The following is a 20,184-nucleotide window of genomic DNA, read 5'->3' on the forward strand; positions in this document are numbered from 1 at the left end:
ATACGATGCTTTTATTTTTATAATAATTCTCTTTTTATTTGATCTCCAATAAAAAATGTATAATTACATTTTTTGAATCACAATTCTTTCTTAATGTCAAATTCCTATAAAGATGTTGTTTTTTTACATTTTATTATAATTCTCTCTTTTTTCAGAACTCCAACTTTTGTTTGTTTTTTTATATATATATATTTTTATTTTGTATTATTATAAGTTTCTCTTCGTTTCAAACTCCAATAACATGTTGCTGATCACCGAGTCTATATTTTAGGGTCACGAGCCTCATACCACGTCACAGTGTCTTTTTTCCCTCCTCCGGTCCGTGAAGGCAGCACGAGCGCTGGTTTATTAGCGCAGGACAAACAGCAGCTGGGACCATCAGTCCACACACACACTCAAGTGTCCCGCTAACGTGCAGCACAGAGGACAACATGTGATGTAGATCTTCACCGATGGACGTTTACGACTCAAACTGAGAGGAAAGACACGTTTTGGACTTTTGTCCTGCAGAGACACAAACAGCCCGCCTCGGACGGACAGTCTGCAAACTCCTGGAGCAGCGCTACTAATAAGAACTTGTGGAGGGCAGTTGGTTTTGTGTTTTCGTTGTGGGGAAGTTGGAGAGATGTCTGAGCCAGAGAAGAGCGAGGACATTCCTGATGAGTCTGCAGGAAAAGGAAAAGGAATTCCAAACGGAGGGAATCCTGCAAAAAGCAAAGAGGTGAGAGTGAGTCAAGTCCCAGCTGATGCTTGTGCTGCTCACACTGAGCTGTGTCTCTCACATGACAGCAGTAAAGTGAGGAGGAGGAGGAGGAGGAGGATGATGGTGGTGGACTCTTGTCCCTTCAGCCTCATAAAGCAGTTAAACAGTGAAGGAGACAGTTGACACAAACTTCCAGCTCTCACAACATGTTGGTGACAAACTGTGTCTGCGCCTCTCTGATGGGACACTTTGGTTTCTGTGTCTCATCTGTTTAAAGAGTCACTTTGGAAACTAAGTCAGCTTCATGTGAAGGATTCATTTGAACACAAGGCAATGATTAATGTGCAGTTGGCCCGCTTTATGTCCCTTTAATGAAGTCAGAGTGTTAAAATCACTTCATTCTGTCCTGACAGACAGGACAAGACCTCGAGTGTCTCTGCAACCAACCTTTAGATCCACTGCCACTTCATCTGTGTGTCTTTAATGATGGATCAGTCAGTGTGTGACAAGCCAGGAATATAAGTTCAATATAATTAAAGTGACGTCTTCAGATTTCGCATTCGTACAACCAACAGTCCAAAACTCTGAGATGATGAATCGATGATCAAATAACTGCTCTTTTCTTTCCATGTGTTGATGATTTATAGTTTGATCTCAGCGATCCAACACAGCAGCTCACACACAAGCTCTTCCTCTGTGAAGCTGAGATCTGTGTGTTCAGACTGTCGCAGGTTTTCATTCAGCTGCATCATGATGAAAATAACAAACAGCTGAAAGCAGCGATTTCAGACTTCAGACAGTTTCTGATACTGGCATTGAAAATAACTCAACAGGTTTCATGACCAACAGACGCTCATTCATTTATGGTCGAACCTGTGCCGAGCCACGCCCTTCTTCTGCTCTGCCGTCGCCCCCTGTCGGTCTGTTGCAGAAACATTTTGGGGACGCGCTTCGACAGCTGGATTAAAAATATCCACCAGGTTTAGTGATGTTTGGACAATCAGCGCGTTCTCATCCCAACATGGCTGCTCTGTCAGTGGACTCTCACGTCTGAATGTGACGCGCTAGGCGACCTCCTGCGTCTGCTGTTGACATTCCAGGACGGCGTGTCAGTTTACGCCTGTTACTGTACATGCAGTGGTCTCAGAAAACATTTCAGTTTCTGCTCGTTAGACGCTGACGGTCTTTTGCACAATAAACTTACGTCTGTAAAACTTTTGGTTTATACGTTTATTTCCTTGTGCAACAAAAGCACGTGGTTAGGGTTAGAAATAAACGTCATAGTTTGGCTCTTCGTGCACACGGAGGGCAAACAGCGGTGTTCTGGTTGTAACACCAGGGTTTGTTGGACCCATCCACCAACCTTCCAGCTCTGTATATAACCAAGTTGACAGCAGCGCTATCGCCTGGCGACTTATCACACCGCCACAAAGGGTGCCTTTCTACATTGATATCTGACGCCAAAATCACTGACTGAGTGGCGGTATTGATGATATGGGAATGAGAACAGGCTGGACAAATTTTGCGTAATGTCAGTGCACTTGTTTGGAACAGGTGGCGCCCCCTATAGAGGGATTTCAAATTCATTTTACACACATGGTTCAATCTTATTATTTAACACATCCTGCCAGTTTTATAATGATTGGACGAACAGTTTCTGATTTACAGTGTGATGTGTTTTATGCCACACCCATTTGTTTGCACTTGTAGCGCCCCCTGGTGGTCGATGTGAATGAAACTGTCAGTGTTGTTTCAGGAACTTATGTGGACACATCCTGCAAGGGTCGTGATGATTAGTTAATCCCTCAGGAGCAGCGCTGGGCTTTGGAGCCAGTTTTACACAGTGGCCAAAAGTGGAATTACAGCGTCTGCATCCGTCACATGATGTCACGAGGCCCAAAAAGATTTTTCACATGAACTTTCATTGGGAACGAGACATCAGTGAATCAGTGGATAAATTATCTGTGAGTGTCAAACCCTGCAGAATGACTCGTTTCAGTATTAAGATAACATTTAGAAAGTCTAGAAGAGTCACACGATTTAATATGAGAAACTTTCATAGGAATGAACGAGGCCCCGCCTCCAAAGCTGCGCCCAGGTCTCCATGTGATTAGTTCAATGGTTATAGAGTTTGATCTATTTATGTGCTGAGCCACGCCCCTTTTAATGTTCATTGGTCAACAAGCTTTTGATTAGTTGTGTTAATCTTGGTTCAGAGATGATCCACAAAAGATTCAGTACAAAGCTCCTGCGGTTTAGGAGAGGATGTCGAAAATGTGTCTTTCAAAAAAATCCAAAATGGTGGAGCAGAGTTTGGAGGTTCTTGAGGCAGATTTGAAGAGTGAGTGAAGATGTCTGGACCAAGTGTCCTTTAATTCAGACTGACGGCGTAGGAGTTACGACCTTCTGACCTTTAGTCATGGCGCCCCAGTCCTTCTGGCTTGAACCCGTAATAATAACAGCGTGTGTGTTTCAGGATTTCGACCTGGCGGCCATCTACGTGTCGGACGCTCAGTACAACAGGAACATCTACTTCGACACGTCGCCTCAGGCTGTGAGGTGAGGCGTGAACATTTTTAATCTCCTGAAACTCACAGCTCAGAACCTCTGACGCTAAACTTCACAGTTTGATCACCTCAGTTTTTTTTCATGATTCTTAAAGCACAGGTCTGATTTACTGATTCTCTTCATGTTCAAACCAGCTGTGAATGTATCTGTGTACAAGCACTGTGTGCTGTGGATGTTTCCTGTTTCCTCCTGATGAAAGCACATGTTAGTGTCTGTACAGATTTACGTCTTCAGTAGGAACCGACGGACGTGTGTGTGTTTTCAGGCTGTATCTGCGCTACAACCACTGGATCCCTCAGGTGCTCCTCTACTTCTTCATCCTGGTCGATCTGTCTCTGGCCATCTTCGAGGAGCCGGCCGTCTTCCCTCTTCCTGTATGGGTAAGATGGCCGCCGCTGTCTGACACACAAACACGCTCCTGTTTCATGCTTCCTCTGTTTATTACGTGCACCTCATTGGAAGAAAAAACCAACACTCACTCTGAAGCTTGTCTGCAGTTATTTTAATATTTCGACCAAATGTGTATAAAAGTCAAACATGATTTTTAATTTCTGTTCAACTTCTGAGAGCCAATCAGATTCAAGTATCTCATGTGGTCATCATCTGATCTGTAACGTGGAATTCAAACAGACTGAGTGGGATCTAAAGTCACCAGCTGAGAGTCTTAAACCAGTTTAAACCAGTACCTCAGACCGGTGTGTGTGTCCTTGTGTTTTCAGGCCACCATGCTGGTGGAGCTGCTCTGTCTGCTCGTCTTCACCATTCGACTCGTTCACTACGCCAAAGTGATCCCTCGAGACAAGTTCTGGAAAGATCCCAAAAACATCTGCATCATCGTCATCCTCGTGGTAGGAGGGGCTTAACTACATCATCAGTCTGGTGGGAGGGGCTTATTAACAGCATCAGTCTGGCGGGAGGGGCTTAACTACATCATCAGTCTGGTGGGAGGGGCTTATTAACAGCATCAGTCTGGTGGGAGGAGCCTCTTCAACTGAAAGCAGACAGCTGACAGCTGAAGCATTAATGACGAGGCTGCTGGTACCAAACTGAAACTTTTTCCATTAAATAAATTTTACCTTCCAGATCAAACAGCGAGCTCGCCGGCCTGTGAGCGAGCTCGCTGTTTGATAACATGTTGCACAGATTTTCTTTCAGTAACGTCATTGTTTGGAGTAAGAAACATATCGCAGAGGACGTTGAGCAGACGTTAAACACCAGACAATCCCTGTTGTGTTGTAACATTTCAACAATGTTGCAGCAACGTAAATTAAGGCAACTGTAATGTTGCGGTAACGTTGTTACAGTGTGAAAGGACAGAATCGTGACGTTGCAGTGAGTCACTGGGTTTGAAGGGTGTGTAGCTCGTGTGCTAACCAGCTAGCTGTTAGTGAATGTGAGGCTCGTCCTCGAGGCAGCAGATAAAGAAGAATCTCCTCATGATGTTTGGACAGACTGGGCCCCGATCACGCACAAAACGAGAGGTGCACCAGACTGGCTTTTTAAAAATTGAATTCCACAGTGGAAAAAAATAAACACACTCTGCGCTTTTTTATTGTTGCCAGGCAACCAGGGACTCACCTCCTTATTCAAACATGTCATGTTGAGGCAGAGGGTGCTGTCTGTAGCTCTGGTTGAGGGTGAGAGGCTGTCAGCAGATAAACAGAGATCTGTGTGGGTACATGAGACCCTAAAAAAGAGGCTGGATCATGGGGAGTACCACCAGTTGGTCCAGGAGCTTCTCCTCCATCATGGACGTTTACAGTACTGCACTTATCTGCTGTTTTCTATTGACATGGTGCTAACTGTGCTTTGTAAAGTCGTATAGCTCTGGGTATCCAGCAACCACTACCACCAGTTTCTCCTCCATTGGTTACCAACTGTAAACTTGGACAATGGGGAAAAAAGATGACATGGGGCGCTTTTCCACTTTGAGTTAAAGTTTTTTTTAACGCCAAAGCGCAGAGACTCGAGGCCCAAAAACGCAACAACTACAAAAAGGCACCTCCGGCTGCTGGAACGCTTCCTGTGTGATCAGGGCCTGAGAGGAACAGGAGGTTGAATTCTTTGAGTTTCTGGATTCGGACAGCGTAGCCCACTCTGCGTAGACTTGCAGAGAGTGAGTGTAAACATGTGCAAGAGTTTGGACTCGGGGACGAGGTTATGTCCTGGTGACAGTTGGTGAGCGATGCAGTTTGGAGCCAGGTCACTTCCTGGTTTTTGCTGTGAGCAGAGTTCCTGTCTGTTAGCTGCAGGGTCAGAATGTGCTGAGAAGACTTTCTGTCTGTTGTTGTGAAACAACCTTTAGCCGGTGAAGCTGCATCGTCAGCACCTTTAAAGCAGAAAGGCTTCCTGGTGACTCAGTGACTGAGGCGACCAATCAGGATCCGTGAAATAATCTGAAATACTGCTGCTCTTTACTCACTGCCTGACAGTGGTAGTTTCTGTAGTCTGAACCTTTCTCTGCTCACTCCTTCATCTTCATGTGCTGTCAGATGAGCGTCTCAGATGATCATAGTTTTGTTGCTCAGTGAATCACTGAGAGCAGGAATGTGTTGCAGGATCCCTCCAGCCTGACAGAGAGTGAGTGGACGCTCTGCAGCCGCTCATCACATATTAGAGCAGGACGATGAAGTCTGACTTGAACCATTAATATGATCAATGGTTATTTGATGTCGGTCCTTGTTAACATTTTTCCAGGAGGATAATAATAAAGAATAAATAACATCAAGGCATTACATTAAAAGGAGGAACAAAAAATATTGACAAAAAAGTTTTAGCTCATTATACCGACATTGAAACATTTCAAACACGGAGGTGAGATTAGAAAGTGTGAACAAACCTTTCAGATGTGACAAGAAGCTCATTTCTTTATAATTGACAGACAGAATACAAACAAAACAAACAAGGGACATACAAACTGGACAATTACACACATACACATGCACATCATTTTGACATTACATAATTTTCCACTGGTGCCCATGGTTCAACATATTCTGCCTCATTATTTTGCAACCTGAAAGTTTATAGTTTCTGTTGCTGCAGTGATCCGTGCTGTCTGATTAAATTCAATGACTTGTGATTACTTTCTTTGTGACCACACATACAGAGAGGAAGACCTTTTTATCCTTTAATGAAACTCTATTAAAAGTGTGTACATCTCCCAGTTTACATGACTCTGGTGTGAGAGGAATACTTATGCTAACGTGGCTCATTGCCTGTTTTGTTAAACCAAGCCATCTTTAAAGCCACAGTGTGCAGGAATTCCTCCCCTCTAACGCTGAAGTCGTTTACTGCATTCAAACAGATAGCGCACTCTAGTACGGAGCCCCTTAAAGATCAAGTCAGGAGATTTTTTTTTGGACTTTTGCATTACCTCACAATACTTTTGTGTCCCCTCGCAATACTTTTGCGTCACCTCGCAATACTTTTGTGTCCCCTCGCAATACTTTTGTGTCCCCTAGCAATACTTCTGCGTTACCTCGCAATACTTTTGCGTTACTTTGCAATACTTTTGTGTCCCCTCGCAATACTTTTGCGTCACCTCGCAATACTTTTGTGTCCCCTCGCAATACTTTTGTGTCCCCTAGCAATACTTCTGCGTTACCTCGCAATACTTTTGCGTTACTTTGCAATACTTTTGTGTCCCCTCGCAATACTTCTGCGTTACCTCGCAATACTTTTGCGTTACTTTGCAATACTTTTGTGTCCCCTTGCAATACTTTTGTGTCCCCTCGCAATACTTTTTCGTTACCTCGCAATACTTTTGCGTCACCTCGCAATACTTTTGTGTCCCCTAGCAATACTTTTGCGTCACCTCGCAATACTTTTGTGTCCCCTCGCAATACTTTTGTGTCCCCTAGCAATACTTCTGCGTTACCTCGCAATACTTTTGCGTTACTTTGCAATACTTTTGTGTCCCCTTGCAATACTTTTGTGTCCCCTCGCAATACTTTTTCGTTACCTCGCAATACTTTTGCATTGCCTCGCAATACTTTTGTGTCCCCTCGCAATACTTTTGTGTCCCCTCGCAATACTTTTGCGTTACCTCGCAATACTTTTGTGTCCTCTAGCAATACTTTTGCGTTACCTCGCAATACTTTTGCGTCACCTCGCAATACTTTTGTGTCCCCTAGCAATACTTTTGCATCACCTCGCAATACTTTTGTGTCCCCTAGCAATACTTTTGTGTCCCCTAGCAATACTTCTGCGTTACCTCGCAATACTTTTGCGTTACTTTGCAATACTTTTGTGTCCCCTCGCAATACTTTTGTGTCCCCTAGCAATACTTTTGCGTTACCTCGCAATACTTTTGCGTTACTTTGCAATACTTTTGTGTCCCCTCGCAATACTTTTTCGTTACCTCGCAATACTTTTGTGTCCCCTTGCAATACTTTTGTGTCCCCTCGCAATACTTTTGCATTACCTCGCAATACTTTTGTGTCCCCTTGCAATACTTTTGTGTCCCCTCGCAATACTTTTGTGTCCCCTCGCAATACTTTTGCGTTACCTCGCAATACTTTTGCGTTACCTCGCAATACTTTTGTGTCCCCTAGCAATACTTTTGCATTACCTGGCAATACTTTTGTGTCCCCTTGCAATAGTTTTGTGTCCCCTCGCAATACTTTTGCATTACCTCGCAATACTTTTGTGTCCCCTCGCAATACTTTTGTGTCCCCTAGCAATACTTTTGCGTTACCTCGCAATACTTTTGTGTCCCCTCGCAATACTTTTGCGTTACCTCGCAATACTTTTGTGTCCCCTTGCAATACTTTTGTGTCCCCTCGCAATACTTTTGCGTTACCTCGCAATACTTTTGTGTCCCCTCGCAATACTTTTGTGTCCCTTCGCAATACTTTTGCGTTACCTCGCAATACTTTTGTGTCCCCTTGCAATACTTTTGTGTCCCCTCGCAATACTTTTGCATTACCTCGCAATACTTTTGTGTCCCCTCGCAATACTTTTGTGTCCCCTCGCAATACTTTTGCGTTACCTCGCAATACTTTTGTGTCCCCTCGCAATACTTTTGTGTCCCCTCGCAATACTTTTGTGTCCCCTCGCAATACTTTTGCGTTACCTCGCAATACTTTTGTGTCCCCTCGCAATACTTTTGTGTCCCCTCGCAATACTTTTGCGTTACCTCGCAATACTTTTGTGTCCCCTCGCAATACTTTTGTGTCCCCTCGCAATACTTTTGTGTCCTCTCGCAATACTTTTGTGTCCCCTCGCAATACTTTTGCGTTACCTCGCAATACTTTTGTGTCCCCTAGCAATACTTTTGTGTCCCCTCGCAATACTTTTGCGTTACCTCGCAATACTTTTGCATTACCTCGCAATACTTTTGTGTCCCCTTGCAATACTTTTGCGTTACTTTGCAATACTTTTGTGTCCCCTCGCAATACTTTTTCGTTACCTCGCAATACTTTTGCGTCACCTCGCAATACTTTTGTGTCCCCTAGCAATACTTTTGCGTCACCTCGCAATACTTTTGTGTCCCCTCGCAATACTTTTGTGTCCCCTAGCAATACTTCTGCGTTACCTCGCAATACTTTTGCGTTACTTTGCAATACTTTTGTGTCCCCTAGCAATACTTTTGCGTCACCTCGCAATACTTTTGTGTCCCCTCGCAATACTTTTGTGTCCCCTAGCAATACTTCTGCGTTACCTCGCAATACTTTTGCGTTACTTTGCAATACTTTTGTGTCCCCTTGCAATACTTTTGTGTCCCCTCGCAATACTTTTTCGTTACCTCGCAATACTTTTGCATTGCCTCGCAATACTTTTGTGTCCCCTCGCAATACTTTTGTGTCCCCTCGCAATACTTTTGCGTTACCTCGCAATACTTTTGTGTCCTCTAGCAATACTTTTGCGTTACCTCGCAATACTTTTGCGTCACCTCGCAATACTTTTGTGTCCCCTAGCAATACTTTTGCATCACCTCGCAATACTTTTGTGTCCCCTAGCAATACTTTTGTGTCCCCTAGCAATACTTCTGCGTTACCTCGCAATACTTTTGCGTTACTTTGCAATACTTTTGTGTCCCCTCGCAATACTTTTGTGTCCCCTAGCAATACTTTTGCGTTACCTCGCAATACTTTTGCGTTACTTTGCAATACTTTTGTGTCCCCTCGCAATACTTTTTCGTTACCTCGCAATACTTTTGTGTCCCCTTGCAATACTTTTGTGTCCCCTCGCAATACTTTTGCATTACCTCGCAATACTTTTGTGTCCCCTTGCAATACTTTTGTGTCCCCTCGCAATACTTTTGTGTCCCCTCGCAATACTTTTGCGTTACCTCGCAATACTTTTGCGTTACCTCGCAATACTTTTGTGTCCCCTAGCAATACTTTTGCATTACCTGGCAATACTTTTGTGTCCCCTTGCAATAGTTTTGTGTCCCCTCGCAATACTTTTGCATTACCTCGCAATACTTTTGTGTCCCCTCGCAATACTTTTGTGTCCCCTAGCAATACTTTTGCGTTACCTCGCAATACTTTTGTGTCCCCTCGCAATACTTTTGCGTTACCTCGCAATACTTTTGTGTCCCCTTGCAATACTTTTGTGTCCCCTCGCAATACTTTTGCGTTACCTCGCAATACTTTTGTGTCCCCTCGCAATACTTTTGTGTCCCTTCGCAATACTTTTGCGTTACCTCGCAATACTTTTGTGTCCCCTTGCAATACTTTTGTGTCCCCTCGCAATACTTTTGCATTACCTCGCAATACTTTTGTGTCCCCTCGCAATACTTTTGTGTCCCCTCGCAATACTTTTGCGTTACCTCGCAATACTTTTGTGTCCCCTCGCAATACTTTTGTGTCCCCTCGCAATACTTTTGTGTCCTCTCGCAATACTTTTGTGTCCCCTCGCAATACTTTTGCGTTACCTCGCAATACTTTTGTGTCCCCTCGCAATACTTTTGTGTCCCCTCGCAATACTTTTGCGTTACCTCGCAATACTTTTGCATTACCTCGCAATACTTTTGTGTCCCCTTGCAATACTTTTGCGTTACTTTGCAATACTTTTGTGTCCCCTCGCAATACTTTTTCGTTACCTCGCAATACTTTTGCGTCACCTCGCAATACTTTTGTGTCCCCTAGCAATACTTTTGCGTCACCTCGCAATACTTTTGTGTCCCCTCGCAATACTTTTGTGTCCCCTAGCAATACTTCTGCGTTACCTCGCAATACTTTTGCGTTACTTTGCAATACTTTTGTGTCCCCTAGCAATACTTTTGCGTCACCTCGCAATACTTTTGTGTCCCCTCGCAATACTTTTGTGTCCCCTAGCAATACTTCTGCGTTACCTCGCAATACTTTTGCGTTACTTTGCAATACTTTTGTGTCCCCTTGCAATACTTTTGTGTCCCCTCGCAATACTTTTTCGTTACCTCGCAATACTTTTGCATTGCCTCGCAATACTTTTGTGTCCCCTCGCAATACTTTTGTGTCCCCTCGCAATACTTTTGCGTTACCTCGCAATACTTTTGTGTCCTCTAGCAATACTTTTGCGTTACCTCGCAATACTTTTGCGTCACCTCGCAATACTTTTGTGTCCCCTAGCAATACTTTTGCATCACCTCGCAATACTTTTGTGTCCCCTAGCAATACTTTTGTGTCCCCTAGCAATACTTCTGCGTTACCTCGCAATACTTTTGCGTTACTTTGCAATACTTTTGTGTCCCCTCGCAATACTTTTGTGTCCCCTAGCAATACTTTTGCGTTACCTCGCAATACTTTTGCGTTACTTTGCAATACTTTTGTGTCCCCTCGCAATACTTTTTCGTTACCTCGCAATACTTTTGTGTCCCCTTGCAATACTTTTGTGTCCCCTCGCAATACTTTTGCATTACCTCGCAATACTTTTGTGTCCCCTTGCAATACTTTTGTGTCCCCTCGCAATACTTTTGTGTCCCCTCGCAATACTTTTGCGTTACCTCGCAATACTTTTGCGTTACCTCGCAATACTTTTGTGTCCCCTAGCAATACTTTTGCATTACCTGGCAATACTTTTGTGTCCCCTTGCAATAGTTTTGTGTCCCCTCGCAATACTTTTGCATTACCTCGCAATACTTTTGTGTCCCCTCGCAATACTTTTGTGTCCCCTAGCAATACTTTTGCGTTACCTCGCAATACTTTTGTGTCCCCTCGCAATACTTTTGCGTTACCTCGCAATACTTTTGTGTCCCCTTGCAATACTTTTGTGTCCCCTCGCAATACTTTTGCGTTACCTCGCAATACTTTTGTGTCCCCTCGCAATACTTTTGTGTCCCTTCGCAATACTTTTGCGTTACCTCGCAATACTTTTGTGTCCCCTTGCAATACTTTTGTGTCCCCTCGCAATACTTTTGCATTACCTCGCAATACTTTTGTGTCCCCTCGCAATACTTTTGTGTCCCCTCGCAATACTTTTGCGTTACCTCGCAATACTTTTGTGTCCCCTCGCAATACTTTTGTGTCCCCTCGCAATACTTTTGTGTCCCCTCGCAATACTTTTGCGTTACCTCGCAATACTTTTGTGTCCCCTCGCAATACTTTTGTGTCCCCTCGCAATACTTTTGCGTTACCTCGCAATACTTTTGTGTCCCCTCGCAATACTTTTGTGTCCCCTCGCAATACTTTTGTGTCCTCTCGCAATACTTTTGTGTCCCCTCGCAATACTTTTGCGTTACCTCGCAATACTTTTGTGTCCCCTAGCAATACTTTTGTGTCCCCTCGCAATACTTTTGCGTTACCTCGCAATACTTTTGCATTACCTCGCAATACTTTTGTGTCCCCTTGCAATACTTTTGCGTTACTTTGCAATACTTTTGTGTCCCCTCGCAATACTTTTTCGTTACCTCGCAATACTTTTGCGTCACCTCGCAATACTTTTGTGTCCCCTAGCAATACTTTTGCGTCACCTCGCAATACTTTTGTGTCCCCTCGCAATACTTTTGTGTCCCCTAGCAATACTTCTGCGTTACCTCGCAATACTTTTGCGTTACTTTGCAATACTTTTGTGTCCCCTAGCAATACTTTTGCGTCACCTCGCAATACTTTTGTGTCCCCTCGCAATACTTTTGTGTCCCCTAGCAATACTTCTGCGTTACCTCGCAATACTTTTGCGTTACTTTGCAATACTTTTGTGTCCCCTTGCAATACTTTTGTGTCCCCTCGCAATACTTTTTCGTTACCTCGCAATACTTTTGCATTGCCTCGCAATACTTTTGTGTCCCCTCGCAATACTTTTGTGTCCCCTCGCAATACTTTTGCGTTACCTCGCAATACTTTTGTGTCCTCTAGCAATACTTTTGCGTTACCTCGCAATACTTTTGCGTCACCTCGCAATACTTTTGTGTCCCCTAGCAATACTTTTGCATCACCTCGCAATACTTTTGTGTCCCCTAGCAATACTTTTGTGTCCCCTAGCAATACTTCTGCGTTACCTCGCAATACTTTTGCGTTACTTTGCAATACTTTTGTGTCCCCTCGCAATACTTTTGTGTCCCCTAGCAATACTTTTGCGTTACCTCGCAATACTTTTGCGTTACTTTGCAATACTTTTGTGTCCCCTCGCAATACTTTTTCGTTACCTCGCAATACTTTTGTGTCCCCTTGCAATACTTTTGTGTCCCCTCGCAATACTTTTGCATTACCTCGCAATACTTTTGTGTCCCCTTGCAATACTTTTGTGTCCCCTCGCAATACTTTTGTGTCCCCTCGCAATACTTTTGCGTTACCTCGCAATACTTTTGCGTTACCTCGCAATACTTTTGTGTCCCCTAGCAATACTTTTGCATTACCTGGCAATACTTTTGTGTCCCCTTGCAATAGTTTTGTGTCCCCTCGCAATACTTTTGCATTACCTCGCAATACTTTTGTGTCCCCTCGCAATACTTTTGTGTCCCCTAGCAATACTTTTGCGTTACCTCGCAATACTTTTGTGTCCCCTCGCAATACTTTTGCGTTACCTCGCAATACTTTTGTGTCCCCTTGCAATACTTTTGTGTCCCCTCGCAATACTTTTGCGTTACCTCGCAATACTTTTGTGTCCCCTCGCAATACTTTTGTGTCCCTTCGCAATACTTTTGCGTTACCTCGCAATACTTTTGTGTCCCCTTGCAATACTTTTGTGTCCCCTCGCAATACTTTTGCATTACCTCGCAATACTTTTGTGTCCCCTCGCAATACTTTTGTGTCCCCTCGCAATACTTTTGCGTTACCTCGCAATACTTTTGTGTCCCCTCGCAATACTTTTGTGTCCCCTCGCAATACTTTTGTGTCCTCTCGCAATACTTTTGTGTCCCCTCGCAATACTTTTGCGTTACCTCGCAATACTTTTGTGTCCCCTCGCAATACTTTTGTGTCCCCTCGCAATACTTTTGCGTTACCTCGCAATACTTTTGCATTACCTCGCAATACTTTTATGTCTCCTTGCAATACTTTTGTGTCCTCTCGCAATACTTTTGCGTTACCTCGCAATACTTTTGCGTTACCTCACAATACTTTTGTGTCCTCTCGCAATACTTTTGCGTTACCTCGCAATACTTTTGCGTTACCTCACAATACTTTTGTGTCCCCTCGCAATACTTTTGTGTCCTCTCGCAATACTTTTGTGTCCCATCGCAATACATTTTTGCGTTACCTCGCAATACTTTTGTGTCCCCTAGCAATGCTTTTGCGTTACCTCGCAATACTTTTGTGTCCCCTCGCAATACTTTTGCATTACCTCGCAATACTTTTGCGTTACCTCGCAATACTTTTGTGTCCCCTTGCAATACTTTTGCGGTCCCTCACAATACTTTTGTGTTCCATCACAATACTTTTGCGTTACCTCGCAATACTTTTGCGTTACACCTGATTAAGTCACATCCTGTTATTTGCTCTGTAAACCTAACGTTACAGCAGCCTACAAGCATGCTGTGTCAATAAATCAGCTCAGACACTGTTAGAAATGTAGTATTTAGCCTAATAACATCATGCTACAGCAGTGATAACGTCAGCTTTAGTCAAATGGCTCTAGCTCTCCTGCTAAATGTCATAAACTCATTTTCCTTGTATGTTGACATGATAATGGACGCGTTTCCCAGATCACTCTTAGCTTAAGAAGATCTTTCACTAAGAAGGAGTTGTAAGATCGAGCTGACCCACTCTTAACAGTCTTCTTAGCCACCAAACGCTCACAGATCCAGCCGCGTCAGGCACATTAATATTACACTGAGCAAGGAGATGTTACAACAGTGCGCGCCGTATATATTTTGATCTATTTTATACTTCAGATTTATATTGTTTAGCATTAATTGGTGACAGAAAAGAACGAATTTCATTCTGCAGGGAAACACGTGTCCTTACTGTGCATATGACAATAAACACTTTGAACCTTGTTTTATGAAGACCCTGTGTGCGCTGAAAGCTGTGGCACAAGTTACGCACTGAAATCTGGCGGAAGAAAAATAATCAATTTTTGCCAATAAATAGCTGAAAATATTTCACACTGTCCCTTTAATTTTATAGCAATCCCATAACAGATGAAACAAAGTTCCTCAGTTTAAAACAGTTCTCAGAGAATATGTGACAGAGCTTAGTTACTCCATTATCCTTCCAGCTTTTCCAGCTAATGATCTTTTTATTCACTGTTATATTTGAGTTCGGCTATATTGGTTGGTTTATTGAGGTATCTGTGTTCAAGAATCTTTTACATGACTTAAAAATGTTAAATGACACTTCAGTGTTCAGTTCTTCATGAAATGTAGACATTTTGTGCCAATGTTTAAGTTTTGCAACATGTTCTCTTCAATGTGTTTCCAATCTTTAATCACACAGGTATCAAATAACATATTTATTTGCTGACAACCAAATGATAAATAATAGTGAAAAAAGTTGGGAAGCTGCAGTCCACCTTTCTGTTTGGATTAGAAACATCGTGCCGTTTCACCATGCCGTATAAATGCTGAAATTGTTACAGGCAACATTCTCAGAATGTAGTTGACAGTAGGACGAATATTCATTTTCCCCACAGAGATGCGGGAAGGCTCGACCAACCATCAATATTTGCTTTTATTTTATTAAAAGTCTGAGTGAGATTTACGTCCCGTGTTTGACAGATGCTTGATGTAACTCTTAATCCTAGATATGTTATTGCTGTTTGTTTCCATTTAATTTTAGTATTGCGTACACATGTGACACCGCAGGTTTTGTTTAAAGGCAGCAACTCATGTCTCCCAGTTGACCTGACAGTGACCCATGTGGAGTAATGATCTGATTGAGATGGAAAAGTGAGGATTCCACATCGGTTAAATATAAAATAATGTCGTCGCAATACAGTGATATGTTACGCGTTTGGCCTCCAATTTGTTTACTTTTAATATTATTATAAGATCTTACTTTCTCAGCCAGTGGCTCAGTGACAAAAGAAAGTCCTGAAACTGGGCGTCCTTGTTTTACACCTCGGTGAAGAAGTGAAGACGTCTTTGTCATTTCATTTATTCATCTGCTGCTAAATGTGTTTAAAGCTGTGTCAAACATGAGAACAAAGTGTTTGACTCGTGTGTGTGTGTGTGTGTGTGTGCGTGTGTGTGTGTGTGTGTGTGTGTGTGTGTGTGTGTGGTGCAGCTCACTCTGGTCGATATGATCATCTATGGAGCGCTGAAGGCCACAAACTGTTTCGCTGTCCGCTGGTCCAGAGTCCTGCGCCCGCTGCTGCTGGTCAACATCACAGAGGGACGGCAGGTAACCTGTCTCACCTGTCTCACCTGTGTCACCCGTCTCACCCGTGTCACCTGTCTCACCCGTCTCACCTGTGTCACCTGTCTGAACCCACAGTCGGCAGCCATGCTTTCATTCGTGTCGTCATGACATCTTATGAGGTTAATTTGATGGTTTTGACTCCTTTGATCAAATTAGGGCTGTTAAACTCTGATTATTATTATTCAGCTTTTTAAAACAGTTTTGCAGTCCAGATTAAACAGGTGAAGGTTTTTTGGTTGGGAATCAAATAAACATAAATAAAGTGACTTTCTGATCTGGACCTTTTAGATTTATTTCTTCTACAACAGTGTGGACGAAGAGACAAAATGGCAGCACGCAGTGAACCCAGACAGACCCATTTTGTGTCGAGGGTCATAAGTGTCCTCTGTCTCTAACGTTGAGCATGAGTGAGCCTTCATGCGACGCTCGGAGCGCCATTTTCTGATGTTTCAACCTGACGCAGGAAGCTGCTGTAACATGACGTCACATGGTCCGATCTGCTCTAAACGTCACCTGCTGGATGAAAATCCAGGCCTGAAGAGTCACAGCACCACCTACTGACAACAGGAAGTTTAATGTGACACAGATTGTTCACGTTAACATGGTTCACACATGAGGAATAATCACTGCATGTTCTCTAGCACCACCTAGTGGACACAGGAAGTTGTACAGAATTAGCAGTAGGTCATTTCCAGCGTCACGCACTCCAAGCAGGAAATACCATCTAATTCCTGCAAGCTGTGTCTGACTTTCATTTAAGTCACGGCCGCATCAACCAGCGTCCCAGCAGCACTCCTATATGGTGCGAAGGCCCGCTCATCGCTGCTTGTAGCTTTAATTTCTTTTTCTACTTTCAAGAAGTAAAACGAACCAGAAAATCATCCTCACTGCTTGACGACTCCATTTTGTCCTCTGTCGCAAACTTTCAATATAAAATAAACAATGAATAGCGTCAGAGGCTGCAGGGATTCTGTGTGAAGCGATTTTTATCGGATAACAGATTTTAAAAAACGCATGTAATAAATCCAGACTTGGTGTGAAAAGGCCTTGAGTGAATGAATTTTGTAACATTTTCTATCTTCTCTTTCTCGTCCAGTCATTAACCTGAGTTGGCGATTAAAAATTATTTAAATATACATTTTTAGTAATGTGAAGAAAATAAGATTGTCATACCAGGCGTTAAGAAGACGTTAAGAGAGTGGTCATGTGATCGGGGGCGGTGCGTTCAGGTGTCTCACTCTGTAGTGGTATCTCATCACTGATGATCCTGATTGTGTTCTGTTGAACTCTACTGTTTAAACTTCCTGCTGCCAAATGTTTGAGCCGACGGCGCCTGAACGCATCATTAGTTTGTGTCTGTGTTGAAGAGGACGGAGCGTTCAAGTCCTCCGGGAGAACGAGCAGCTTCATCAGCTCTGTTTGTTTGTTTGTGTTCAGCTCCGCAGAGCGTTCAGGAGCATCCGGAACGCTCTGCCTCAGATCTTCTACGTCTTCCTGCTCTTCATGTTCAGCGTCCTCATCTTCTCCCTCATGGCGCTCAAACTGCTGGGCAAACGGTGAGAGGACTTCCTGTTACTCATTTATAATCTGATATTTAAGGCGGCTTTAAAGGAGCTGTGTGTGAACGCTGCTGAGGCGGCAGGAGTCAGATTAAAGGTGCATTTCCACATCTCCATGTCAGTAAGAGCAGCTGGGACAGTGTGAACCTTCTGTCAGTTATGAATCTGAGGTTCTTTGAGGCTCATTGTTTATTTCACGTTTTACAAAACAAAATATATAAAGAAGAGTGATTGTGTGTGTTTTCTGTGCAGAGGTCTGAAGACTATCGACGGACAGCCGTACTTCACCAACTACCTGGAGATTGTCTTCGACCTGTACGTCCTCGTCACCACGGCCAACAGCCCTGACGTCATGTGAGACTTTCAGACTCTTCTTTGTGTCTTCACTTGGATTTGATCGTGACCTTTGACCTCCTCCAGAAACCACCATCAGCTCAAATTTCATCCCTTTAGTTTGACATTTGAAGTCACACAGAACATTTACAAACTCTGAAGTATTTGAAAATATTTTGCTTTAATTTTTCTGCTTCCTGATAAAAAATGAGTTGATTAAACTTTTCATGCAGCAGTAAATTTCACATCAGCTTTAATGATTTGAAACGGATTTTCAACTTAATTATATTTTTCTATTACATTTTTCCACCTGCACAGCAGCCACCTTCTTTTTAAAGATGTCAGTTTTGCATCTGTGAGGATGAATTATCAAAAAAGTTTTAAGAATTACTTCGTAAGGATCTTCATTCATGCGTCTGACGAGAGGGAAGCTTCCACAGAAAAAGAAGAAGGAAGTGACTCTTTGAGAAACGCTTATCTGTTTTATCTGAACGTTTTGTTTTCTGCCTCTGGTTGGCAGGATGCCAGCGTACAACACCAGCTTCGTCTTCGCCATCTTCTTCATCCTGTATATCCTCATCAACACCTACATCTTCATGTCCGTCTTCTTGGCCGTCGTCTACAACAACTACAAGAAATACCTGAAGGTACGATGGAGTCACAGTCTGAAACACGCAGCTGTTTTAGAAAAACACATCGAACATCAAAGTTTCTCTGAGATTCAGTCGCTCCAGCAACAACCGAGTCCTCATCTTTTCTCTCTTAATGTCAAACAGAATCCAACCTCAGGTACGGTGGCTCTGAGGTGCCAAAACAAAAAACAGTTAGCAAAAGTGTAAACAAATGACATTTAATGAAACATTTGAACAAAACACAAAACAAGACTGTTTACAAAACAAAATGATTTCTTTTATTTCTTTAATGTGACTTTGACATTGTGAAGTGTTTTTTGTCTTTGACTGTTTCAGTTGGTTAAACTTTAAAAAGTTGTGAACATATTTATATCATGTTGTTCTAAGAAACACATTTCATTTGCAAACTATCACAATTTTTTGTTTTACAAATGTATGTCTCATATACGTATGTTAGGCTCTATAATATCTGGTATATATTTAACTAATTCATGTCTTAGATTCCAATTTAATTTTTTACTTGCGTGATTTTCTTTGATGCATATTTAATAATTGTAGTGCTGCGTTATTGAAGGGAGCCTGAGATCTAAGATTTTCATTTTCATAGTGACTTAGATCAATCAATCAGTCAATCAATTTTGTTTATAAAGCCCAATATCACAAATCACAGATGTCTGAATATCACACACACACACACTGCACTTCTTTTCACTTTGTTTAATTCTGCTGCCCGCCCGCGTGGAGTTCCTGTGGATTTATATTTACACATATTTTTACTCGTCACACAGCTTTTTGAGGGTTACCCGTCCTGGTGCAGGACCCTGCTCCATGCTAGCTCCAACAGCTTGACAGACCATCACAAAGGGGCGGGGCTTAGCAGAGGGTAAATGGTTGTGTGCATGACATTAAAGACCTTGAAGTAAATATTAGTTTTGGTCAGACAAACAAACACATGGAGGACCTGCAGACGCTCAATCAGCTCAGAAATATTTAAACCATCTCGCTGATGCTCTGACAGCTCAGTTTTATGTTCTGTCGCTCCACCAGGAGGAGGTACGGCAGCTGGTGAGGGCCAAAAGGCACAAGATGGTGCGAGCGTTCGCTGTGCTGCAGGAGCAGCGAGAGGAGGGCGGGGAGCCCGTGGTGAGCCAGGCTAACTGGAACCAAGTGGTCCGACTGGTCCAGCCCGACATCAGCAACGCCCACAGAGAGCTGCTGTGGAGCGTCTCTGACGACAACAACCAGGGCTGCATCGGTGGGTCGCACCACACACATACACACACACACACACACACTTATATATCAGTGTATTACATAGTGAATACATGTTTGTCCCCAGGATACAAAGCTCTCATTGGGGTTATTACTTTGCAGAGTGATGTGATCGGTACGATGGCATATCAGGACCATTGGAAGGCGAAAAATAAATAAATACGGAGCCAGAGGAGGCAGATAATATTCAGAGAAAAAAATTATTATATTTAGATCATTAATTTACGCAAAAAAAAAAAAAAAAAAAAATTACGAGAAAATAAGTTGAAAATGTCAGATATTCAGATAGTCTCTGAGATTATAGTCACAAATTTACAAGAATAAAAGTTAAATAGTCTCTTTTGAAATCACAAATATACAAAAAGAAACTGAAGTATTCTCTGACATTATAA

General features: G+C 42.9%; 1 protein-coding gene across 2 annotated transcripts in view; it reads left to right on the forward strand.

The window, feature by feature from the left end:
* The first annotated feature begins 311 nt into the window (after positions 1-311).
* Positions 312-20,184, forward strand: part of tpcn3 (two pore segment channel 3) — a 40,832-nt gene continuing 20,959 nt past the window's right edge. The window contains exons 1-9 of one of the 2 annotated variants that reach the window (XM_078166711.1): positions 312-721; positions 3,180-3,262; positions 3,537-3,651; positions 3,991-4,119; positions 15,862-15,978; positions 17,434-17,552; positions 17,808-17,909; positions 18,409-18,535; positions 19,568-19,775. In XM_078166711.1, coding sequence (XP_078022837.1) covers positions 626-721; positions 3,180-3,262; positions 3,537-3,651; positions 3,991-4,119; positions 15,862-15,978; positions 17,434-17,552; positions 17,808-17,909; positions 18,409-18,535; positions 19,568-19,775 — 1,096 coding nt within the window. In that variant the 5' untranslated portion in view covers positions 312-625. The remainder of the gene's footprint in view (positions 722-3,179; positions 3,263-3,536; positions 3,652-3,990; positions 4,120-15,861; positions 15,979-17,433; positions 17,553-17,807; positions 17,910-18,408; positions 18,536-19,567; positions 19,776-20,184) is intronic. The other variant, XM_033624765.2, reaches the window with a different exon arrangement.

This window comes from Epinephelus lanceolatus, chromosome 3 (genome assembly GCF_041903045.1).
Source record: "Epinephelus lanceolatus isolate andai-2023 chromosome 3, ASM4190304v1, whole genome shotgun sequence".
NCBI classification, from domain to species: domain Eukaryota; kingdom Metazoa; phylum Chordata; class Actinopteri; order Perciformes; family Serranidae; genus Epinephelus; species Epinephelus lanceolatus.